A 27156-nucleotide genomic window follows, 5' to 3' on the forward strand; every position below is an offset into this window, starting at 1 on the left:
GCCGAGCAAAATCAAAACTTTGAAATGGGCCGATCCAGTGCGCCCAGCCTGACAGTTCAAAATATGGGCCAAAGCCAATTCCTAGCCCAAACAAGGTAGACTGATCCGACCAAACAAACAAAATTTCAAAATATCCAAGGTACAGTGGGACGCCGGGTTGTGAACGGAGAGATCAAAGCCAGCGGCCACATTATCACCTCAGAAGGGAGGGGCCACTAACCTCATTTTGCCTGTGAAAGGAGGCCTTTTTCTATAGAGAGGATCTATGTGGATGAAAATTGTTACCTTCAAATTTTGGTCGAACCGTGGACCCTCTGATGTATCAGTCAAGTTGGTGGATTCGAATTAAAGGCTTAAGTTTAGGTTTATTCGCTTACCTTATTGTAATTACAATGGATATACTTATAGGGTTATTAGGTGGTTTCAAGACGTGTGTATTCCTGTGAGATCTGTTAGATTCGTTAGGGGGTCTTTAGGTAGTTTTAATACCTGCGTATCCTCATGGGATCCGTTGTATTTGCTTGAGGGTCTTTATTTGGATGGAAATCTACCCTTAAAATAGAGTCTAGTTTTCCTCGAAAGCCATGATCTTCGGGTAAGATTGTTCTGAACTTTTTCTTTTTTTGTTTGCGGCAGGATTCTTTTCAGATTTTTCATCCCGCCTCTGGTGGTCAACTCGGGAGATGATTCTCCCCCCACCGAGCTTTGTCCTCGAACAGCTCAACTCGAGAGGTTGGCTCAGGGCTCATCTATTTGTCGGGGGAGTCACTTGCTATATCTTCCGAGCTCTGTGCTCTATCAACTCCAAACATAAGCCCGTCCTGGTCCTTTAGTGACTTCAATTTCGAGACATCTCTCTTGTGGTTAGTTATACTTCCCGTATGGTGGATCAATTCAGTTTTGCTCACGACAAAATTAGCACCAAGGTAGACCCCAAGATTGCCCAACTTTTTGGCTATTAATCCATATTGTTACTACGCTTTTATTTACAAAGTGAGAATGATCATAGACCTTGCAAGTTATTTCTTTTATAGTGGAGTACATAGGATTAGCTTCAAACGCCAATGAATTGAAAATAAGGGCTAAGAACAGGAAGTGATAAGTAAATAAGAGAGAATATATGTCTAAGTAATCAAGTATGCTATAAATGTTCATATGTTGGGTACTAAGATCTTAGTACTAGAGTGGTCACTACTGGGTCCAAGTCCAGAGAAAAGACTAGGAAAAGTGCAAGTGAATTTACCAAACTAAGTTCATTTTTCCCATCTTGTAATTCTGTATAACTTGCATGTGCTATCCCTTGGGGCTCATATGCTCAAATGGTGTAACACCCCTGATTTTTGAGCCATAAAAAACTCAAATTAATTGAATTAAAAATTTAACTTTGTAATTAATAATAAAAACAAGACACTTAGGATATTGGTAGAGGTACTCTTGGTGGAGGATAAAGTCAAAGATTGATTCTTGGAATTTTTCTTCTTAAAACTTTTGTATTTTGATTTTAAAATCTTAAATCTAAATAATGAACAAGGTGGATCAACCTTATGTCCATTGTTTTGACCTATGGAGAGGTCTAAAGAGAAAAGAAGTTGGCTTTGCATGAGATCTCACGTCATAGATATTGGCTTTGAACAATCCAACCATGTGAGTCTATATCGAATCGAATTAAAGTTTTCTTAAGATCAAATAATATCATAGTCTCAAATTCTGGAGGGATTTGATTGTTGGGTTGCCCACAACAATTTATGAATAGTATTGATGATAATAAATTGTAGAAATGTTTCAACTAGTGATTGTAGATCTCGATAATCAGGATCCAAGTGATCATATGGGTTTCCTAAATTTTGAGATGGGAATAATAATTGGATGGTTTGGACTCAACTCTTGGATTCATTAAACATGTATAAATCAAGAGGTAGAGAAAAAATCCTAAATTTTTTGAAAAATCGAATTATATAACAAAACACAGCCAACTTCGGTTGATCGATCGAAGTTAGCTTTCGATCAATCAAATAGGTCGATTTTTGTCCAACAAATAAAGTTAGAAATTCATATTATGGTTCAATTGATTGAGATCGACATTCAATTGATCAAAGGCTTTCTTAAGCGATTTTGATCAATTGATGGTATCGATCGAGCATGATAAAATTTGTCCAATGATCAAATTGAATTATTTCCAATATTTCTCGATTAATGGATGAAAGGGTTCAATTGATCAAAGGGTTTAATCGATCAAATGTAATCAAAAGTGTTTAGAGAATTAATCTTATAAATTCAAATTTCAATCGATCGAAAGTCCCCAATTTGATTTTCAAATTGAGTTAAGGGACTAATAAGACTATAATGGATTAATGTTGGGTCATCTTGGATTTGGAAAAGGTAGACCCTACTAGATGGAATAATTGAATTAAATTTGTGATTTGTTAAACTATCTTAATAGGGATTCAGACCGTAGATCCCAATGCGTAACTGTTCGGCGTATTTAACTCTATCAAAAATAGGTGAGTGAATCCCAACGTGTCTCATGCTTGTACAGTTAAGATAGATGATGTTATTGATATAACTGTTATGATCATTATGACTACCATGACTGATATAATTATTGTGTTGTTGTGTTAGCATGATCCTTATTGTATGATTTATGTTCTAAACAATTATTAATGTAAGTTGAATATGTAGACATGCAAAATATTGATATCATGAATTCATTACTCCTCTTAGAGAGATGTATATGTTGACTATATATGACAACGCATAGACATTAAGCATGTAGCATTCATGCATTGATTCTTAGAGGCATGCTCTAGGTGACTGCATGCACATATTGTGCCTGGGTTCTTGGGAGATTTCCATCAATGATTCTCCTGATAGATTCGTTGTCAGATACCCACATTAGTGGAACCCTACTCATATAGAAAATGTAGGCCTTGCCTATGCCTATCTATGGTAGAAGCATGTCAAGTGCATATGCGGGTTGATAGATATCTAATATAAGCAAGTGGACAATCATCCCACTTCATATGCATGACACCTCGGCATATATACTCAGACCTACATAAATATTATTTATTCTTACTTGTGTTATTTTATATTGTGTTGTGTATGAAGCATGATGGGTTTGCTTGCTAGCCCGGCCAGCTAACGTTGAATTGACAACCGTAAAGAGGCGAATGAGACATGAAATTCAAATCAAGCACTAGATATGAAGCTCGTGCGGTAGATGAGACAAAGGACCAATGGCCGCATTTGTCAAAAGATGAACTTGCCATGTTGAATGGATGATTTTCTTAAACCATTGATTATTAAGATATTAGCTAGTTTTTATTCTTTATAGTCACTGATGTTTAGATTAGATTTGAAAGTGTTTATAGTTATGATTTTGTTGAACAATATTTGACACTATGGTTGAATAAAGTCTCAACTGGGTGGACATAGTTTAGTTTTGGACTCTTATTATGTGGATGTATGAATGTTAACTTCGTGAAAATTTAGAATACATTAAATTATGCCTTCTAACAACTACATGATAAGTAGAATTTTATGCACTTAGTATACGATTCATACACCATAACTCGGGGTCACCGTACACACTCTGTATCCGAATTGCGGGCGTGTGAAAGATGGTATGATAATTAGACCTGTGCTTTGCTAGTCTATAGGGATCATTTCTAAGGGTGGACCAATGTATTACAATAAAAATAACATTGTCAGCCTCGTACCCCACACAATAAATCTAAGGTCAAGATAGTCTTTGAATTAAGATTGTTATACCATACTTCATTAAGAAATGTCCATGTTTGCACTCATGGGCGTAATCGTATTTGATACTAGTAATGCCACCGCCACCAAACATGCACACCATGCACTTAAAAGTAGGCATAAGCCTTCTTTTTATTGATTTATTCTTTATTTCAACGTAGACAAGCAAAAGCCATTTAAAAAAAGAGGCGGGATAGAGAGAGGGGGGGCGGGCGGGTAAGGGAGGGCCTCTTCTCTAATCTGAGCTGGTGTCAGTGTTGAGGTGTTGGATACCGACCCCTCCAACAGTGATTTCTCCAAAACGTGGGACCAAAGAAATAACCACTTTCTCAGCAGCTTCGCAATCAATATCTTCCAGCAAGTTGGTTATCCCCAACTTGAGATCGAACGTGTGGGTCTTGGTTTCTCCACCCTTACTTGGGAGATGGTGGGGCAGTTCAAGGAAGTAGCCAGCCAACTCCCCAAGGTCAGGGCCAGCCAAATCATCTCCATAGAGCTTGCTGACATAGACGTCGAACCTGGACGGACCATTCATCGGAGCTTGAATGCCGGATACAACAAGCACCTCTACAGCTTCCTCCTTCTCAGACTTGGTTCGAGATTTCTTGGGCCTAGAGGCAAGGACTCGAATGGTGTTGGTGAGGGACTTGGACGTGGATCCGAACTCAGTGCATCGGACCAAATCCAACGATGTACTTTTCTTTTTAGCCTTCAGCACCTTCTTGCGAACACCCTTGTCTGTCCATGGATGTCTCACATCCTCAAAGATGTAGCGGAGTTGTAGGGTGCTTAAGCTGTCACTCACCTGTTTATTTCATTCATATTTAGTTAGTGAAGGATGTTGAATTTATTAAATTAATGATAGTTGCAATTACACACATGCATACTTATTTTTAGTTTAAAAGTTACAATTATATGAATAAACAAGTGAATAATTACTTGGATTGCCTAATCCAAGAGATTAAAAAAACAGAGTTCAAGAAATAGAAAACGATTCCAATAACGTTACAACAGATTGATAGAGTAAAGAAATAGACAAGCAAATAATCACTCGGATTGCCTAATCCAAAAAATAGAAAACGACTCCAAGAACACTACAACAGATTGGTGATGGGGGTGCACACTGTCCGGTTCCATCCGGTTCTAAGGTTAAACCGGAACTGAACTGTTCCCAACTGTTCCAGGAAAACTAAAACCAGAACCAGACCGTTTTCCCTCTAGACCTGAATTGGAACCGGACAGTAAAAAATCAATTCCATTCCAGTTCAGTTCTACAGTTTTGGACTTTTTATAATCCAGCTCGGTTGCACGATTTTTTTATAATCCAACCCAAGCTCCTCTACTGAAAATTGTCATAGAGAGTAATCTTGTCATGGTTTGTTTTTACGACCCTTTTGTGTTCCCAAAATAATTTTGCTGCCGATGTCTATTCATGTTGCAATCCATTTGATGCATGGTATACTTTTTTATGTTAAAAAAATAATAAATATTTACTGACCAGGTTCTGGTTCCAGGTTCAGTTCTAGGGTTCGGTTCCACTGTCCGGTTCACGATTCGATTAGGTTCTACAAAACCCTAAATTGAGAACCAAACCAAACTAACCGGTTCTTTGATTTTCAGAACCTGAACCAAAACCGGTGTACTTTAGAACCGGAACTGGTGCACTTCATAACTAGATTACCAAACCATGTGGTCTGATCGGTTCCGGTCCTGTTCCTGTGCAACCCTAACTGGTAAGGAAAGAAATAAACAAAAAGATAATCGTTTGGATGCATGTAATAATGAGTAAAGAAACAAAGAGAGGACGTGCCCCACCTTGCATTTGACTAATTGCTTGTTCTCGTCCACAAAGACAAAGGTAGAGTCAAGCCAATCAGAATCATCGAATTCGATCTTGTTGCCTCGCATAGCTCTGTAGATGCTCCACATTCGATCTACGTTAGAGTGGTGGCAGTAGAACATAGCATCACGCCCTGCTGAGTAGAAGTTGCCCATATCCATGTGAGGTGCCTCGTCAGGTCCTACCCACAAATGAGCACCGTTGTGTATCGTCTCCAAGCTACCCGGTGAATTTAGGGTTCCACCTGCCCTCAGTACTCCTCCCATAAATAGCTCCGGTGAAGTCAATGACTCCGAGTATGCTTTGCTTATCTGCAACAGATTCTTTTGTATCAGAGCTTTCACCTCTTCATCCGTTGAAGGAGGGGAGTCTCCCCATGCATACTCGAAATCGATAATGGCTGGTGGATAGTGGCTCAGGTTTCTTTTCTCATTGTATACCGGAGAGGATGTATCCTCTGTGAAAACGCTGGGAATCTTCATACCTTCTAATCCCGAGTCCCAATTCCAAAAGGGGAGAGCGAAGCTGTCATCACCGATTAGGCTGCCGAGAATTCTCTCATGGAAGTGGAGGTAGAGACGGTGCCATGGCAAGAAGAACCAGCTGTAGTGGACCTGCAGCACCGTGTCTGTAGTACCTGCCTGGTAGTAGGCACCATTGCAATACTGGCAATGCACATTGGCTTGCTGCATGAAGCTTCTTGGATCATCTTCTGGGAGAGCTTTCATCAATCTATAAGCTTCTTTATACTTGGCCACCTCGTCTTTAGATAAGAGGTGAGCTGGTTTCCTCACACGGAGGGGCTTTGAAGAAGGTGGTGTGAAGTCGATAGCCGTGCTGATGTCGGTGTAAGGCGGGCAACATTGCACCTCACCGACATTGTCTGCGGTGGCATTATGGCATTTGGTTAGGTCTGGTATTGTAATGGGAGCGCCAATTGCAGCTAATGGCTCTCCACCTCCCAAGAGGCCGAGGCTAGCTGCACCATACAGGCCTCCCCCCAAACCGCCAAGGAGAATATTTCGTCTATCCATCCTTAGAATAGAAGAGCTGTTGTCATCACTAACATTAGTATCAGTAGTATTAGCAACTTGCTCACATGAGGTATGAAAACGCCTTGTGGTAGTGGAAGGCAACGCCTTTCGAGGGTGGTGGCGGTGGAGGGGGGAGCTACTACTAATGGTGGTGGCAATGAATGAGAGTGATGCCATTGCCCTTACTTTCCTTAGCTGGATGAAGATGAAGATGAAGATGTTGGCAATACCTCTCCCTGCCTCCTTATATAGACCTACCTCTCTATTTTTTTATTAAATTATTTACATGTGTCCAAGAAATTCAAATTTATTATTAGAAAGAGAGAGAAAGAGGGTAAAAGTGAAATCAGATTTTATCTTGAAAGAACATTCTATTGGTGAAAATCACATGATTGGTTACAACTAAAACTGGTCACTTGAGATTTTCACATTGGGACCAATATTAAAATAATGGAGCTGTTTGGTGGCTGGTAATAGATGTGAAATGTGGTCCCATGCAAATTCCATCCGAATGTTTGGAAACAATAGGATAGATCTCAGTATTATATATTTAAGAGCCAATGGTAGGTATTGTAGGATTTTTGATGGATTTTAAAATTCACTATATCTGTGGGCCCCATGTAAATGTGTATTTTATTCGCACCATTTGTTCATATGTGCTCTTTAGACGTGACATTCAAGCTGCATATGTATAAATGTGACCAGCAATAGTTGTGAAATGTTGTCCGCTGATTACAATTTCATGATCAACCAACTGCAGGCTTCACTTTATACAATGTATTTCTCAATACATGGAAGAATTTCATCCCAAACCTAGGATTGGACAGTGAAAATACCATGGCATTTCTAGACATGTAATCATTGTGTAATAATGATGTTAATTCTATGTATTGCAATTTCATACCATTTAATACTGCAGTCCAAATAGGCCTCTGAATTTATAATACTTGAATTAGTTACAACAACTTTGTAGATTGTGACATAAAATTATCTACCTATGTATCATAAAAATAATCTCTATTAAGTTAAAGAATATTATCTCCTCTCATATTAAAAATCTCTGGTAAATCTATTATTTTCTCTCTCTTTATAAGCTTAACTAGATTGCTCTCCACGTCTTGTAATTTAGTTGCACACCTGCTACTCTGATGTTTGCTAGATTACATCCCAACCTACTGCAAATTCATATGGTTAATTTGGATCACTATACATGATCCTAGATTCATCCACCACAGTCCAGATGCATATCCTTTGCAACAATCTTGGGACTTTTTGTTTTCCTGCATTATAATGATTGGTTCATGTCATGGTTGAAGTATTGCTGTGTTAAATGCAGTATGTGATGATGTGGCCAATCACATTGCAATCATCACCTACTATAATCTGCATATTCGACTGTGTTGAATGCAGAGGAAAAATCTGTGCCCTCACTTTTCATTGGTCTATGTCATCACCAATGCCATTTGCTAACAAAATATACCGATTTTCTCTATGCACAACACAACTTTTACTGTGTGGAACTACTACAGGCATACCATGATTTAGGTGTTAGATCCACACTGCCCGTCAAATTTTTCAAATCATTCTAAAGCATGAACTCAAAAATAAGACATCTAAAGCTCAAGTATACTGCACCACAGAAAGCAGCAGTGATTGGACGACTACCCTGGGAAACCTCCCCAGGGTCCACTATGAAGTTTCCCTGAATGAAGGGAAATCACAAGTATCAGTTGGTCAGAGTCGTCTGTGGCCCAAGAATTTTTCAACAATATATGTCCAATTTTCACTTTTTGCTGTGGTGTCGCCCACTTGAGCCTTGTATCTGCCTTGGATTAGTTTAATGCCCTAAAATGGTATGGAAAAATAGATGGCCAGTGTGGATCTGGCACATACATCATGATGGGACCACGGAAGTTCCACATGTGGACCCTTTAAGGTGTCTGTCCCCCGGAGTTGTTGTGCCAAACAGCAATGGAATTTCTTGAGGCGTGAAATTTGCACGGGCCATACGTGGATGCATTTCTTAGATTCACACTATCCATCCATTTTTTGAGATCATTCTAGAAAACAAGTCCAAAAACAAGGCAATTCGAAAGCTCAAGTGGACTACTACTTCCTAGGAACAATAGGAATTAATACCTATCCTTGAAAACTTTTTGGAGCCATAGAAGGCTCTGGTCTAGTTGATATAATTGTATTTTCACTTCATCCAGTATGACCCTATGATCATGTTATAAACCTCACGGTTGGCCTTAAAAAGGTTTCAACTGCAATTCGCTCAATCCCTATTGCTTTCTACCGCTTTCTATGGTGTGGTCTATTTGAGCTTCAGTAAAAGTTGTATTTGTATATATATATAATGCAGGCGATTATATGGAAAAATCCCTTTTCTTATATATATATATATATATAATGCAGGCGATTATATGGAAAAATCCCTTTTCTTATATATATATATATATAATTATATAATTATATATAATTGTAGAAGGACAAGTGGGCCATTAGACTGACAGCTTCCCACAGAATCAATGAACGAAAAGCCAACCTCGCGGGCAAAACCAGAATTCATGTGTTTTGCAAAGGTAGGTGACTGATCAGTTTTCCATCAGGTTTTGGAGGGTAATCAAGAGTTACATGTATTAAATATTAGAGTGCGGATCATCTGTGCTGAAGGGATAAGGATTTCCTCAGCCATCGTTTTTCATTGGTCAACGTCATTGCTGATGGCACCCGTTCACAAAACACGCCATTTCCTCTCTTTTCAATAGATTGTGAACTATATATATAGTTCACAATCTATTGAAAAGAGAGGAAATGGCGTGTTTTGTGAACGGGTGCCATCAGCAATGACGTTGACCAATGTATAGTTCACAATCTATTGAAAAGAGAGGAAATGGCGTGTTTTGTGAACGGGTGCCATCAGCAATGACGTTGACCAATGAAAAACGATGGCTGAGGAAATCCTTATCCCTTCAGCACAGATGATCCGCACTCTAATATTTAATACATGTAACTCTAGATTACCCTCCAAAACCTGATGGGAAACTGAACAGTCACCTACCTCTGCAAAACACATGAATTCTGGTTTTGCCCGTGAGGTTGGCTTTTCGTTCATTGATTCCGTGGGAAGCTGTCAGTCTAATGGCCCACTTGTCCTTCTACAATTATTTATATATATATATATATATATATATATATATATATATATATATAAGAAAAGGGATTTTTCCATATAATCGCCTGCATTAGTTAGGGCTTTGCACCTTTAGTCATCTCAACGCCTGGTGTCTAATGGCATTAGTGTTTTATACGGCTTAAAATCTGTATTTTCCAAATGACAAAACTATTCTCTAAGTCAATCAACTCTATTTACCATGAGTGGGGTTCGTCTTTGTTGAAGGTGGGCGCAGGTGGGTGGAGTCCTTAACCGTAGGGCCACCGTGTGATGTATGTGCCTTATATCCAGGCTGTTCATTTATTTTGAAAATTTATTTTAAGGTATGATTCCAAAAATAAAGCAAATTCAAATCTTAGGTGGACCATAATGGAGGAAAGAGTAATAATCGACCAGTAAAATATTGGATCAAGTTGATATTTGTATGGTCTCTTCATCCAGGCCTTTGTGACCTTATCAAAAGGGTGGATGGCCAATGAACATTCCAGTTGCCCCCTTGAAGTTTTTAATGGTGGGGATTCAATCACAACTGTTTCATGTGGTATGGTCCACCTAAGATTTGGACCATGCCTTAAAGTGAGCTATCAAAATGCATGGATTGTGTGGATGTAAGGCACATAATGCATTAAAGTGGGGCCCACTGTTAGGAACTCACCGACCTCAGTCGATCCCGGGATCCAACCAAACTGCACCCATCCAAGGCACAAGAAAATTCAATGCCATCACTTCTCATTGGCCTGTGTCATCACCGATGACACCAGCTCCCAAAATGCACTGATTTTCTCTCCCCAATGGATTGCATACTACACAACACAATTTTTAACATGTGAAACTTCTTTGGCCCCACCTTGATTTTTGTGTTAGATTCATACCATCCATCAATTTTTCTAGATCACCCTAAAGGATCCCAAAAATGAGGCGCATACAAAGCTCAAATGGATCACACCACATAAAGCAATGAAGATTGAATAACTACCAATGAAACCCTCCTAGGGCCCACAGTAAGGCTTATTTGCCTTATAACCTCTTTGTAAGGGAAAACACTAATATCAACTTGATTAGAGCCTTATGTGGCTCAAAAAAGTTTTCTATAGTAGGCATCCAATTCCTACTATTTCCTATAGTGTGGCCCACTTATAACTAGGATCTACCTAATTTTTGGTCTCATGCCCTCAAATGATATGGAAAAATGGATGGACAGTATGGATTTGACATATACATCATGATGAGGCCCAAGAAAGTTCCACATGCCAAGACTTCTTGTTTTCTTCTCTTCCGGTAATGTGTTGCACCACACAATAATAGAATTTCTTGACATGTAAAATTTATGTGGTCCCACCATGATGTATTTCTTAAGTCCACACTATTCATCTATTTTTTTCATATCATTCTATAATATGAGCCCAAAAACAAGGCAGATTCATATATCAAATGGACCACATCATAGGAAACCGTAGGAATTAAATGCCTCACTTATTAGGGCCATAGAAGGATCTAGTCAAGCTGTATATATATATATATATATATGTGTGTGTGTGTGTGTGTGTGTGTGTGTGTGTATTTTCCCTTCATCCGGGTCAATGTGAACTTATTAACAAGTTAAATGGTAAAGAAACATTACAGTTGGTCATACGAAGGTTTCAACGATAGGTTGTCCAATACCCATTGCTCCAAGCCACATGGTCCAATTGAGGTTTGGATTTACCTCATGTTTGGGTCATGCTCTAGAATGATCGAGAAAATTGATGGATGGTATTCAACACATAAATCAGGTGAGGCCTAGAGAAGTACCACACATTAAAAGTTGTGTTGTGCAGTACCATACGAATCAAATCTATTTGGGAGAGAGATAATTGGTGTGTTATATGAGCTCCTGTGCTAGCTAGGGTTTCCTTTGCTTGTCCTCTGTGCAAGTGTGCGGAGGTCTAGAGAAGGCTAATCAAATTTCTACATCAACAAAATCATTTCCATTTGTTAGCATTTTAACCCTTTAGTCATTTAATTTTTCTTTACATATAGACCGTACCTTTAACAGTTGTTTTCCATTGATCTAAAGTATAGAAACTTCAAATCAAGAAGATTTTCAAGGATTTCACAATCAATTGTTTATAGCATTGGATCACCTAATATGACACTACACCTAACGGTAATGGTCCCGACGTACTGTAATAATGCCTAGTTTGGTATTGTAGTAGAAAATACGAGTACCATGTGATTTAAAAATATTATTTCCATCAACTACGCCCTACCTAACTTTCACCATACCCTTGTGCGCAGCTGCACCCCTTATCAATTTTCAGATGCAAGTTTCACCAGTAACTTTTATTAGATCCACTAGTGGTAGAATACAATCATTTTTTTATGCACTCAAGTGGGCCACACCATAGAAAATAATTGAGAGTGGATGCCCTTCTATTAATTAAAACCTCGCTGATTGTATAAAGGGCCGCTGAGATGTGGTTCACACATTCAACTTTATCCAAAACTCAGTTGGCCGTACCAAGAACTTTTAAATATTTTAGGCGTAATTTCAGATGGTATGGCCAACTTGAGCTCCGCTTTGGCTGATTCTTGGGATATCCGGTAACGTAAAGGATACTCATCAAATGCACAGCGTTGATGTCAATGCAATGAAGGTGGGGACATTAGCAAAACCTTAATATATATATATATATATATATATATATATATATATATATATATATATATATATAAAGGTACTATGCGCTCAACCTCACGATAAGCTCCAGTGAGGTCGAGCTATGTGGGCCCCACCGTGATGTGTGTCGACCATCAACACCGTGCATTTGATGGGTTCCCTTTAAATTATGGGATATCCCAAAAATCAGCCGTATACGGAACTCAGGTGGGCCATACCATCAAAAATCATTTGAAGACACCGTTAAAACATATAAAAGCACTTGGTGGGGCCACCTGAAATTTGCATGCGTCTAAAACTTGGTCTGAACCCTCATCCAAGTGGGACACACATAATGGATGGGCTGGATTTGCAAACCACATCTCAGTGCGCCCAAAAAATGGTAATGAATGTTTTAATGGTGCACGGTCCCTCCCTACTTCTGTATGTGGTGTGGCCCATACAAGTCACGGATTCACTTACTTTTGAGACCTGCATCCATGATCGAATGATGCATCTGACTAATGGAATAGATGTTTGAAAATCATCACGATGGGGCCCACACAGCTCGACCTCACGGGACAAACTTGTGAGGTCGAGCGCATAGTACCTTTTTCCAATAAATATATATATCGACATTATAATACCATATCTCACTAGTTTGACTATGTAATAATAATAAAAATTCACTTATAATTGATCAGAAATCAAACTTAAATAAGTTACTTATATACTGTTGTAAGTAGAAAAAGTAACTTATTTGGTGGTGTATCCAAACGGGCCCTAAGGGGGCATTTGGATCTTAAGTTACTTAAGATAAGTTACTTATGCCTTAAGTAACTTATCTTGATTTCTACTTATTAAACTAAAGTGATTAAGTAACTTTAAATAAATAAATAAATAATACTTAAATTGAAAATTAAGAAGGGTTTAGGACTTAGAGTTTATGATTTGAGAATTAGGAACGGTTTATAGTAAGACTTAGAGTTTAGGATTACGAATTAATAGTTAGGATATAAATTTTAGGGACAAGGTATTTAGGTTTAAGTTTTAGGATGGGTTTAGAGTGTAGGATTTATAATTGAAGTTTAGAATTTGAGATTTATGGAGGGTTTATGGATTAAAGGTTTCGCCTTAGGGATTAGGATTAGGATTAGGATTGGGATGAAGGGTTTAAGGTTTAGGATTTATGAGCTAGTGGTTAGGGTTTTGATTTTTGATTTAGAGTATAGAGTTTAGGATTTTGGTTTATGGTTTAGGGCTAGGGTTTCGGTTATGGTTATCGTTTAAGACAAAAGTTTACCAATTAGGTTTATATTTTACTTACACAAAACTCACATGAATAATTAGGCTTCGAGCCCGCGTATATTCCTTGTGTGGCCCACCTAATGGTCATATCTATCTCAGTTTTTAGAAATGGTAAGAAAATGTAGATTGTCTGATGAACGGCTTTCATCTTGCACATGTGCACCTCTTTTCCATGTGTAGTCACACCAGGCTTAAGCATGTCCAAGCCCAGGTCACGAGTAAAAGACTAACTCGAGGTCCAGCCCACCCGGCCTGCTAACGAAGCAGAGTCAGGTGGAACCGAGCCCACCATCAAAATAATCATCCCTTGGCTGAAGATGTTTTATCCGTACAAATGCTTCTGATCATGGCCCACCTTCTGAATGAACAAGATTTATTTTAGTGCATGGACATCTAAACTATCAACCCTACCTGATGGCCGTCTTGGATATTGCACCTGCATGCCACGCAGGGACACTAATGCTTCTGATCATGGCCCACTTTCGCAGGAAGTACTTCCTGCGCTGGGAACCTAGGCGGGCCCCACCGTTTTTGTTTTTGAGAAATCCACTCCGTCCATCCTTTTTGTGAGCGCATTTTAACATATAAAGCCAAAAATGAACCAGATCCAATTCTCTAAGTGGGCTGAAAACGTGAGGATTGAACGTCCACAGTTGAAATATTCGTGAGGCCACAGAAGTTTTGAATCAGCCTAATATCTATGTTCTCAGTTCAGTAGGAATGACGTTATTAACGGTATGGATGGCATGTAAACATCACTGTCGACCCCAGGGAGGTTTTAACGGTAGGAATTTCCCTATCCACGTTTTCCTTTACTGTGGCCCATTTGAGTCTTGGATCTCGATCAATTTTACTCTCCAGTCCGAAAATGAGATCAAAAAACAGATGGACGGAGTGGATTTCTCAAAAAAATGATGGTGGGCCCCAACGAAAGCCTTTCCCCGGGAAATCCGCGTCCTAAGCTGCCTTGTACACGTGTGTGCTTATCACTTAAATAATTAATATTGACTGTTGAGCCTCAAGTTCAGCCCAATAGCATAACGGGCCTCAGCTCAGCTCGAGCCCAGCCCATCTGCTACCTTACAGGTTGACTTTGATACTCCGGCAGTGTGTGATGGATGATACGTAGGCAGTTAGAAATTACTCAAGAATTGCTTACATGGCCCACAAATAGTTCAAAATAGACCGTTCAAATTAATAGGACCAATTTATAATTATCATGAACAAAATATTACTCTTATTTGATTATCAAAATTTTAGATTAATGGAAATAAAAACATTGAACGGTCTTATTTCAAAACGAAAATAATGTCCACAAATCAGAAGTTGGAATTTCTCAACAAAATATATTTTTACATTTAAATTATTGAAAACTGTTGAGTTTTCTTTTCTTTTTTTTCTTTTTTTTAAATGTTCTTTTCGCCGAATGTGGTGCTATTCTGAATGGCTTGTGAGGCTGTGATCTGAAAATCAAACTAAAAATGATCTTGACCATTGATTTATTTAGTGGAATGGGAATCATTAGATGTTTTTATTTCAATGGTCCATGTTCAGCTAAATGTATCAAGGTTTTGGGGATAATAGGTGGTCAAATCCCACTACGGTGTGAGTGTGTGGGTGTGTGTGCATGTGTGAAAAAAATCTAAATATCAAATAGACCACACCACAGGAAAATGTGAGATAATGATGCCCACCATTGAAACATTCCCATAGCCTATAAGGATGTTTATTTGCTTTCCAACTCATATATAAGGCCTCTACCACGAATGAGGAGAAAGAAAAAAAAAAAAAAAAATCAGCTTGACTCAAAACGTCTGTGGCCCAACAAGGTTTTAACGGTGGGCATTCAATCCCCACTATTTCTAATGGTGTGGTTTACTTAGACGTAGATTGCATCTGACCGTATCTGTGTAGGGGGCCCACCACGCTATCCATTCCTTTTCTAATATCATGTCAGGGTATGGGCTAAAAAATGAAGCAGATCCAACACTCTAGTGCTCTAGTGAGCCATAGGGCTGAAAGTTGGGCAGGTTCAACCCGTCCGACCCATTACCGACCCGACATTGGGTTGGGCTTGGGCATGATGTGTCGGGTTTGGTCTCGGGCTTGGGCCATACAAACACCAAACCAATAAAACTTGGGTTGAGGTCTCGGGTTGCCCGGCCCAACCCAAACCCGGTCAATGGATAAGTTCCTTGTAAATTAATTATAATTGAGTGCGGATTGTCTGTGTTGAAGGCACATGAAATTCCAATGTCGTCGGGTTTCATTGGTCCAAGTCATTTTCAATGACTTGGGCTAACAAGATACGCTGGATTTCTCTCTCCCAAATAGATTGCTTGATACACAGGAGTAGTTGTCCTATATATTAGCTTGTTTGTTTAGAAAAAATGAACCTTTTTTTTTATGATAAGTAACTACATATATAATCAATAAAATTTTAAGTACAAAAAATAAGATATGTATTGAAAATATAATGGACTAATGTATTAATGAAAATATTAGCATATATCTATTGACCAACTGGCCGACCCAACCGAGCCCGCTTGGGTTGGGCTTGGGTTGAGAATTCCCAACCTGGGGTTGGGTTGGGTTGGGTTGGGTTGGGTTGGGTTGGGGTTGAGCAACAACCCGCTAGACTTTCAGCCCTATTGAGCCACACTAAATACCAAGCTTAAGTTGCATTAAATGCATAAAGCATTAAATGCAAGAGTCATATTGTAGCATTTTTGGGTCCATACCGTAGCATGATCTAAGAAAAGTGATGAACAGTATGGATAAACAAATACATCATAATAAACCCCACATAAATCTGGTCAGATGCATAAAGGTCAACTAGGGTCGAATGCAATCCGCATCCAGTTATCTGCCTTGTTTGGGCTCATTCCTTAAAATGACCCGGAGAAAATGCATAAACAAATAGAAATTAACACATACACCATGGTGGGCCCCACATAGCTTAAGGCCACAGATAACCAGCATCCTTCTAATTCCATTTTACAGGATCGTAAGAGCGCAAAGTGGTGGCTGGAAATCAACGGCAAGCCAGTGGGGTACTGGCCCCTTCACATATTCCGCAATCTCAGCCGCTCATCTGCAATCTATTGGACAGGACAGGTCCTCAACACTGCAAGTGGGGGAGTGGCCACTTCCCATCAGAGGGCTATAGAAAGGCTGCCTATTTCAGGGACATCCTTGTGGTGGATGATAAAAACACCCTTCGGCGACCATATGAAGGTAAGTCCTTTGTAAGTAGGCCAGGTTGCTACGACGCTGGACACATCATCTTAGGTGACCCAGATCCTGGGGATTTCTTCATTTATGGTGGGCCAGGCATTGGCCCTAATTGCTATTGAACTGAAATCCAAGAGTTGCAGTGATTGATTCATCTATTTGATGTGTGGTGTACATTTGTGGTAATCTCAACCATAGAAATCATGTCTTTGTGATCTTATGAACAGGTTGGATGATAAAATAAACATCACTGTGGGCACTAGAAAGGTTTCGACGATTGAAGTCATTATTCCCACTGTTTCCTGTGGTGTGGTCCATTTGAGATTTGGATACTCTTCAATTTTGGGATAAACCACTAAAATGAGCTGAAAAAATAGATGAACAGCGTGGATATATATGCCATATAAATTCACAGTGGGTCCAACTGAGTTTACTCAGTATGATAAAAATGTACAGAGTAACTCACTACGCAATCCGACTTCATGTGCATGAGCTTTATTGCACACACGTGTGCACCAAGCAAAGCAATGAGGCCCACGTGTGCCAGTCAAAATAAAAATTTTGAGTGGCCAAAAGTATAGGTCCAGCCCAACCTGCTGAAAATCTGCGGTGTGAGCGAACGCATGGCCCAACCACCAGCAGTTGATCCAAACCATTGCCCGACCTGATCGAAAAAAGAAATGATCTTGATGGACAGCCAGGAACCTGGGCCTCAACACAGCCTTTGACCAGTTTGATACGCTTTTATCATCGGGCTCCAATTATAGCCCCACATCTTGTGGGCCCAAAAAGATAGGCCTACTCTTTAATATAACTGGAGCTGGGAATCCAGTCGAGCCAAACAGTACTAGGTTGACCTGACTTGATCCGGTTTTGAAATAGACCTTACCCGATTCGACATGACTTGGTACCGAGTCTAGACCTGGTCCGTGTCCGAGTCTAACTTGGACTAATTCAGACCCAGTCCAACCCAGTCACAAGTACCAAGTTAGTTTGAGTCAGCACTAGCCGAGTCTGGTGCAGCCGGTACCCACAGACGAAATCAATACTCAAAACCTTGATACATTTGCCAGAATTGTAGCCTCTACATGAAATGTTAAATTTCATGTGTGTGTGTGTATATTTGAGTATTGATTTTGACTTAACAATGGTTCCAAAGACAAGCATATCATCTACATATAAGCAGATTATCACACTATCATTATTATATAATTTCCTATATATATATATATATATATATATATATATATATATATATATATATATATGGGGAAATGGTTCTATGCGGTTGACCACTTTCCATGAGGTCAAGTTGTGTGGGCCTCACCATGATGTGTGTCCAACATCTACCCCATTAGTTAGATGCATCATTCCATGGTACCAGCTGCACTAAACTCGGCTAGTGCTGACTCAACCTACTTAGTACTTGTGAATGGGGTGGACTGGGTCTGAATTAGTCTAAGTTATGAATTTCCATATTTTATATATATATATATATATATATATATATATATATATATATATATATATATATATATATATATATATATATATAAATGGTTTTATGCCGTTCACCTCTTTCCATGAGGTCGAGTTGTGTGGGCCTCACCATGATGTGTGTCGAACATCTACCCCATTAGTTAGATGCAACATTCCATGGTGGGCCTCAGGCTTAAAAATCAAGTCAATTCATGACTTGTGTGGGCTACACCACATACAAAATTTGAAAGGAGTTCCCTCCATTAAAACATTCATAATCATTTATTGGACCCATCTAGATGTGGTTCACAAATCCAGCCCATCCATTATGTGTGTCCCACTTGGATGAGGGGCCAAACCAAGTTTCAGACACATCCAAATTTCAGATAGGCCCCACCAAGTGCTTTTATATGTTTTAGGAATCTCTTCACATGATTTTAGATGGTATGGCTCACCTGAGTTGCGTATACGGCTGATTTTTGAGATATCCCATAATTTAAAAGGGACCCATCAAATGTACGGTGTTGATTTTAGACACACATCATGGTGGGGCCCACAAAGCTCGATCTCATGGGAAGTTTGCATGAGGTCAACCACATAGAACTAGGGATGTACACAAACCGGGCTAGCCCGGTTAACTTGCTTGACTCGGCTCGACCCAAACCTAAGTTCGGGCTGAGACGAGCCATTTTCTTCAGCCCGAAATTGAGTTCGGGCCGAGTTCAAACATGTCTCAGTTCGGCCAACTCGGACCGAAACCCGACTCGACCTGGCCTAACCCGGCATGACTCAGCTATTATATATATATATATATATCCTAAATCCTTATCCTAATTATTTGATACAGAGAAGTGAGAACGTCGTCCGTCCCTTTGTAGATGGAGCAGGCCCGAAATTGGCCCGAACTCGGCGTTAACTCGCTCGATTGCTGGCCGGGCCGAGTTCGAGCTGGATATGTTGGCCCGGTGACCGAGTCGGGCCGCGTTCGGGCTGGGTTTGACAGGTGACTGAGTCAGGCCATGTTGAGCCCAGTTCAACTTAGTTCAGCCCGATGTACATTCCTACATTGAACCATTTTTCACACACAGAGTTTTGGATCAAAACAAGTTGACTTTTGAGTTGAGTTGAGTAGAGTTATTGAGTAACTTGAACTCAACTCGGCTTGAGTCTATTAGGTTCTGTTTGACTCACCCACTTTGTTCGGATCAAGTCGGGTTGAACGGACAAGTCGAGTTTGCATAGTGGAGTCGTCTCGTACCCAGCTCTATATAACACACACATAAAAAGACCTATATTTGGGTGGGCCAAGGATCAATATGAAATATTGCTCGATCAAGGAAACGACCCAATTGTAAAAATGGTGGGCCCAAGGAGTCATCTAGACCCGTTGAGAGCCCTAATCCTCCTGGCCCAATGTCTCCTAGGCCGAAGATCCTGACCTTTGATTGGTGCCCTGCAAATAAACAATTGATCAAAAAACAATGGTAACATATAACTAAAATAGGGCAACGATTGGATACCTAGGACCTTCTAATATAGGGCATGGTCCACCACCTATGAATGGCCCTGCATAGCAATGGTCCGGATTGAATCAGGGAACAATGAACTAACTCAGCACATCATGGGTGCTTGTGCACGTTTTAGTTCATAAAGAACAGCTCATTTAGAAGGCCGTATGCTACATGGCCCACATGAATAAAACCTTATGGATCGAAGATCTTCACCATCCATTTACTACTGGAAAAATCCCTCTGGCCTATGGTCATCTGATGAGTGAGATTTATTTCATGTGGACCACATATTATGGGACCTTCCGAATGAATTATGAGTCAGGCCCAGGTCAAGCCTGGCTAGAATAGTTCAACGGGCCGGGCCCATTGATGATCTGAACCATACATCCTGCAGATTCATCCGTCCACTGACCGTGAATCAAATTGGTACCACACAGGTGAATAGGATGATCTGAACCATACATCCTGTGGGCTCATCCGTTGAATAACCCTTAAACCTTTTTTTTATCGTACAATCTTAACCATCTTAAAATGGGCCTTTTCTCACTGAATAGGATCATTTTCTCACTCACCGAATAATTCTATATAACCATCTGATCTAGTGGCCTACATGAAGAGACGATTGGGCACAATAAAGGTCCAGATCGATTGATCCAGACCGTCTATCTGTTTAAATGCAACTCAGTGCACTAACTTCTAAGCTGTAGTGTTCCTAGTTGTGTTGGAACGCTTGGACAGCCCGATCGATCAATCTATGCTGTCTATTGGCTCCATCACAAGTTTCATTCTATTGTGAAAAAAGGACACTGATTGGACGATTCTGACCATCCCACATCTTAGATCGCCCACAGAAAATAGGGCCAACCATCAATTTCAGCTGTCTATTTGTGGGGAACCATCAGTGCTTGCTGATGGTTTCAGATGATCACTTTCATCAGGCAATCCTAACCATCCATCAGTGGACTAGAAAATGGATGGTTAAAAGAAGAAAGCCAACTTAAGTATGGATTAGATCATCTGATCACTGAAATTTTCAAATGGTAACCCATGAAATTTATGATACACCTGATGAATAATCTAGATGCATTGATCGGACTATCTAGGTGGCCCAACGCAACCAGGTGCACAGTACCATTGATCTAAGAGCGCTGGATCGTCTCCCAAATGAAATAACCAAAGCCAAAATGAAATGATTCACTTACAAATATCAAAACAAATTAAGCACACCAACATAAAGACACTGATTGCTTGTAAGGAAAAATAAATAAATAAAAGAAAGAAAATAAAGACTATTTTTCTAATTGAAGGTCTAGATTGTCTCAACAAGCAAACATTTTCTTCAATAATCTCAAATTATACACACACACACACACACACACACACACACCAAACTTCAAACCTCAACGATGACCATTCAAATCATATTTCTCTCTATATGCAGTGTAGTGTCGCAAGAGCTAGAATGCTGCTGAAAGGGTCTTTGGCGCCATCTTGCGGGATTTTGTAAGCTCCCCAAGTTCAGCATCTTTAAAAACCTGTAAGCAAACGACACTAATAAGCAACTTCTACTATAGAGTTGATCACAAAATTCGAATACGGCGTTCTGACCTAACCCGCATCTGGCAAGGCTAGGGCTTAAAATTCAATCACATTTCTCATACATTTCATAGCCTGCACTATTAGGGTTTGCGAGAGCAATTTTGCAATATACATAATATGTAAAATCCTCATTTACTCTCTATCCCCTAATCAGACCAACCCCAGGTCAAGGGCTTACATAAGCATTCCGGGCTAGGCTCAGGTTGGACTATTTTGGAAGGCCGGCTTCGATGGAGCCTAGCACACAGCCCTAACACACACACACACACACACACACACACACTCTCTCTCTCTCTCTCTCTCTCTCTCTCTCTCTCTCTCTCTCTCTCTCTCTCTCTCTCTCTCTCTCTCTCTCTCTCTCTCTCTCTCTATATATATATATATATATATATATCCTCACCTGCGTGCCTTGGCATTCGTGTCATGGGCGTCTAATCTGAACTATCCATGTGATGCGGAATCCAATGAAACCACATGCGATAAATTTTCACCATGATCTAAAATTCTGGTGAGCCATAGAAAAGAGAAATGCAAATCAAGGGAGGAAATTATTTTCATTTTTCATGGCCCATCAAAGTTTTGGATCAAAGTAAAAATTAGGCCCGGGGGTTTCATGAGGTGCTACTTCACATGGACCGTTCAAATTTTGGAGTCACATCACGTGTGATGAGTCCTCAAAAATGCAAACCGGTGCGACGCTGAGCATTCCGCTGCATGTATATAAACTTACATATATTTTAGAATTTATAGAAAGAAGTAATTTAAAATGAATACCTTTTTCCTTTTCCTGAGTAATTCATTTTCTTTCTGAAGCTGTGCAACTTCAATCTCTAGCTGGGTTGTGTAAGCCTAACACAAAATAAACATACAAGGGAAAAGAGGATAAGGGTGAGTTTTTTATATCTACATGGATAGACGAATGCCTTCGTTCACCCCATCTATTGGATGATACTTTAAAACCTTGGACTATACTCGTTTTAGACAGTACTTAAATATTCCTTGGACTAGGTGGAATATAAACCACCATTGGTCTGATTTATAGGCAGAGGGGCATCTACACAGTGGGTCCCACCAGAAGGATGGCTTGGATTTCAAACACATCTACCTACCACGTTTGGTAGCGTGTAGATGGGCTGGCTTGTGGGCTTAGCATAACCCAATTTGAAAAGGACAAGGCTTTGGTGGACCCTGATTGTAGGGCCCACCTTGATGTGTATGTGCCTTACATCCACGCCGTCCATCCGTTTTTGCAGATCATTGTATGGCATGATCCCAAAAATGAAGAAGATTCAAATCTTAGGTGGATCACACCACAGGATACAGTAGTGAATGACCATTAAAAACTTCTTGTGGGCCACAAAATCTTTGGATCAAGCTGATATTTGTATTATCCCTTCATCCATGTCTTTGTGACCTTATCAATAAGTTGGATTGAAATAAACATTCCGGTGGCGCCAAGAAGTTTTTAATGGTAGCTATTCAATCACTACTGTTTCCGGTGGTGTGATACTCCTAAGACTTGGATATACTTCGTTTTTAGTACCATGAACTAAAATAATATTTCAAATTGGATGGACGGAGTGGATTTAATTCACATACATCACTGAGCCCCACAGTCAGGATCTGCCGAAGCCACGTCCCATGGCATGATCTTACAACAATCCAGACCGGCCACACGTCTGACCCAGCTGTGGATGGAGATATGTTCCATCCAAAACATGCCCCACAATTTGGATGGTCTGGATAGATGTATACAAGTACCAAATGTGAGGAGAATGAGTCACCACCATTTTAAAAATGGTACATAGATACCTGTTTCCTTGCTCTAGACCTGGCAGCTGAGGCCCTGTTCTTGATCATCCTGTTACGTTTTTTCTCAGCTGAAGTGACAGCATCCACACCATTCTCACTCCTTTGCTTCTGTTGATTTCTTCCTCCTTCTTTACAAACACCCCCATCAAAACCATCCAATGGCTGAAATGCGTGTTGAGGAACAAGCCCAAATCCTCCATTCCCACCTCCAAAACTCCCACTCACATTCTCTGCAGCATTTCCAGATCCATGAAACTGATACTGCTGCCCTGCAGCCAATGCTCTGGTGCGACTGCCCGCGTTCTGCAGATCGAATCTCATCGCATTGTCTCTATCTGTTCCGATGGGATTCTCCCAGCTGGTGGTGGTGGTCGGCCCTGCCAATGGAACGGAGCTCATGGGGTGCTCCACGACATGGTTTGTGATGACCATCTGATTTTGCAAATGGAGGGAGTGGAGGCTGAAACTGTAGGGAGAGATGGATAATTGTATTGTCTTTTTATATTCTTCAAATGAGTGGAATGTGGGGAACATTTCTGGAGTTTTTCTTTCCTTTTCTTTAACTTTTTCTATCTTTTTGGAGGATTTTGGATTAGATGGTTTGAAGAGGAGAGATGGTGGCTAGAAGACCTGATGATAGATGCAACATGTGAGTTTCTTGTAACAATGATAATGATTGTTCTCTAACCAATCCAACTACAAACCTAAGGAAATGAGTCATACAGCATGCATATTCTTATATTTTTTATATTTAAATTATAATGTTTTAACATAAATATGACTTATTAACATTCACATGATTATGAACTATAGTGAGAATGACATGGATTAACAGAAAAACAAGTGATTGATATTCACATAAATATGAACTATAGTAAGAGTGAGATGGATTTCTAGTAATAATGTCTCTATTGCCACATTGATTGATAAGATAATCAATCTTTTAAAGAAAAAAAAAAAAGGATATTTTATTTTATTGGATCCTTTCCATATATTTATACTTACACAAATAATATTTTTTTAAATTGTTAATAAGATCAAAATGCTTGGGAACTAATGAACAAAGAAATAGAGATATAAAAGGAAAAAAATGGAACATTTATTCCCTTCTATCAGGCATTTTTGGAAGACAAATTAGTTATATCATTCTCATGTATCGGTAAATTATTGGGTGGGGCTTAATTTAAACCAGTGTTGACATATTGCTTATGTTTTGCAAATGCCTTCCATTTTCCAGGGCACGGTCGATCAGGACTCACTATGATGTTCACAATCAACCGTGAAATTCCACGATTGATTGTGACTCACCGTGATGTTCACGATCAGTCGTAGTGTGACCATCAATTTTTGTGATTCTATGCAAAATAGGATATTTAAGTTCAATTTTTCATTATGGCTTAGCATAATATCAATGTTTTCTCTTAAGAAGTTAGGGTTAGTCAAGGGAGAAGGTTTTCTACACTTATAAAGGGCTTGAGAGGGATTTCTCAAGGGATCTAGAGGTTTCCTAAAGGTGAGCATTGCAAAGGGAGATTGGGTATATCTTTAATTGAAAAATGTGAGTCTATACAACTCTAAGATTTTGATATAATGGATGTCTGTCGCTATGTGCCATGATTTTTTTCTGCAAGAATTTATTCACGTAAAATATCATTGTGTTTGTGATTGTTTGCTTTTGATTTGGTTATCATGGATTATTATATTGTTCTATATTTATTTATTATGCTGACGCAAAGTGTACAGATTGACGATGGCGTTAGATTCAAATTTTTAAAACCTAAGGTTTGATCTGGATTTGTTGTTGGCCCAAATTTACATTATTTTACTATGATATAGAGCAGGTTCCCTCACAATAGCATATAAGTTTAAATCCATGCATCGTCATCGATCAGTCAAGCATCGACTATGGCCTCTAGTGTACAGGACTCATATGCTAGAGATCAAGAACCAACCCTACTAGATATAAATTGGTTCTCAGGGCTTCTAGTCGGCACCATTCTAAGGTATTCCCTATTAGGAGCTATGTGAGGCTAGATTTCCGACTGAAAGGAAAGGAGAAGGGACGAATGGCTTTGATAGCACATACTCGGTCCCCCTCTAGGCTTATTAACAATTCATGATCAACTTCCTCTCATAGTACCATACCTAAGAAAAGTGAATCCTCTCCACCTCATTGAAAGAGGGATGTACTGAACCACTAGGCAATACGACCTTGAGCTCTACAAAAAGTGGGCCACATGATGACGATCACTTAGTGCAAAAATCAATTGATCTACTCATAAGGTGGACCACACCAATGGAATGAATTGATGGTGGATGATCTGAACCCACATCCAAGTGTTGCCCACCTAACAAAATGGCCCATCCTAATTTCCATGTCCACTGATGTTCTCGATGGGTCCCACATTTTGCATAACTTGAATGTCATGCACAGCGAAAAAGGGTCTCCAGTGAGAAGCTAAGCAAACTATGGTTGTCCGCGAAAACTACTAACAACAACAATAAAGCCCAACAACAAGGCTTGCTAGACACATGCTCAGATATTGCAATTGAATACGTTGGGATTTTAGCTCATTGAATCAGGGTACTTTTCAATGTCCTCAACAGATTATATGATAGACCTCGTTGTGGGTGGGGATATTAAAAACTACTCTTGGATTGAAATATTTCAGCCTTTTGATTATTGAAAGGTTATATTTAAAGGGTTGAAATATTCTAATTTATGATTTTTATTTTTATTTTTTTATTGACGGTCATCCGTCCAAGGCCAAGGCCATCATATAAAATTTTCATATCATCCAAAAATGATCTGCATTCAAATTCTAAAATCCTTGTATATCCTATTGCAATACTTCATGACTTACTGCTACAAATCCACGGCAACCACCACAATGATTATCATAATAATGATAGTGATAATAGGCACAAAATTCCCTGTTTGGAACAAATAGGGTGATTCTCTTCATTGAATGAGTTTTTACATATGGGGCCATGGTTGATTTATCCAAGCCATTGATTTAATGGTCCTATCCATGATGGGGACATGTCCTCAGGATAACAATCTAGTCATAATGATCATCTTCAATGAGTTTTGCTAAGTGCACATGCATATGTAATAAAGCTTGTGCACATGACACTGGCACATGAGTGCAAAACCCCATCCATTCATCAGGTTGGTCCAACCTTCTGCATGTTTTCCCAAAAATAAATCTAGTTAACTCAGCAAGCAAGCCCAAATATTGGAAACTGGTGAATGGGTTACAAAGCTTCATTCAAGTTTTTCAGAGCCATATGTATGTTTCGCAAACTGTGGCCCACTTGATTGGTGGATCAACCTGCTTCTTATTTTGCTAGATTTCGAGCATGCATGAGCTATGATGTAACACAAGAAAGGTGTGAGCGTGTGCATATATATATACATGTAAAAACATAGAGAGAAATTCAAATAACAAGCAAACATGAGATGAAATTCTCCAACATGGAAGATTTGATGTGGGTTTGTAAAGAATATGAGGAGAAATTGATTAAAATACTGAAGATGAGAAATCTTTGCAATAAACCGTAAACGACAAATACGCCGTGGTTTTGAACTTCTATCAAATGCCCATTGAAAGAACCGACAAAAACCAAGAAAAGGAAAGAAAAGATAAAGACGGCGGATTTTTCGCATCATGCAGCATCTTATTGATTTTGCCTTTCTCTTTTCTAAAACGAGAGAGAGAGAGAGAGAGAGAGAGAGAGAGAGAGAGAAGAAAAAACCGCTC

The 27156-nt window shown here is 39.5% G+C and overlaps 2 protein-coding genes across 2 annotated transcripts; both read right to left on the reverse strand.

The window, feature by feature from the left end:
* Positions 1 to 3974: 3974 nt before the first annotated feature.
* LOC131257902 (polyphenol oxidase, chloroplastic-like) lies at positions 3975 to 6854 on the reverse strand. The gene is made up of 2 exons (XM_058258835.1): positions 5575 to 6854; positions 3975 to 4564 (listed from the first exon to the last, which is right to left on the reverse strand). Exons 1-2 carry the CDS (start codon positions 6808 to 6810, stop codon positions 3995 to 3997), a joined length of 1806 nt encoding a protein of 601 aa, XP_058114818.1. The 5' UTR covers positions 6811 to 6854; the 3' UTR covers positions 3975 to 3994.
* Positions 6855 to 21438: 14584 nt separating this feature from the next.
* On the reverse strand, positions 21439 to 24031 carry LOC131217305 (bZIP transcription factor 23-like). The gene is made up of 3 exons (XM_058212219.1): positions 23393 to 24031; positions 22355 to 22429; positions 21439 to 21516 (listed from the first exon to the last, which is right to left on the reverse strand). Exons 1-3 carry the CDS (start codon positions 23924 to 23926, stop codon positions 21439 to 21441), a joined length of 687 nt encoding a protein of 228 aa, XP_058068202.1. The 5' UTR covers positions 23927 to 24031.
* Between the last annotated feature and the right edge of the window lie 3125 nt (positions 24032 to 27156).

The sequence above is a fragment of the Magnolia sinica genome, chromosome 10 (assembly GCF_029962835.1).
Source record: "Magnolia sinica isolate HGM2019 chromosome 10, MsV1, whole genome shotgun sequence".
Classification (NCBI taxonomy): Eukaryota; Viridiplantae; Streptophyta; class Magnoliopsida; order Magnoliales; family Magnoliaceae; genus Magnolia; species Magnolia sinica.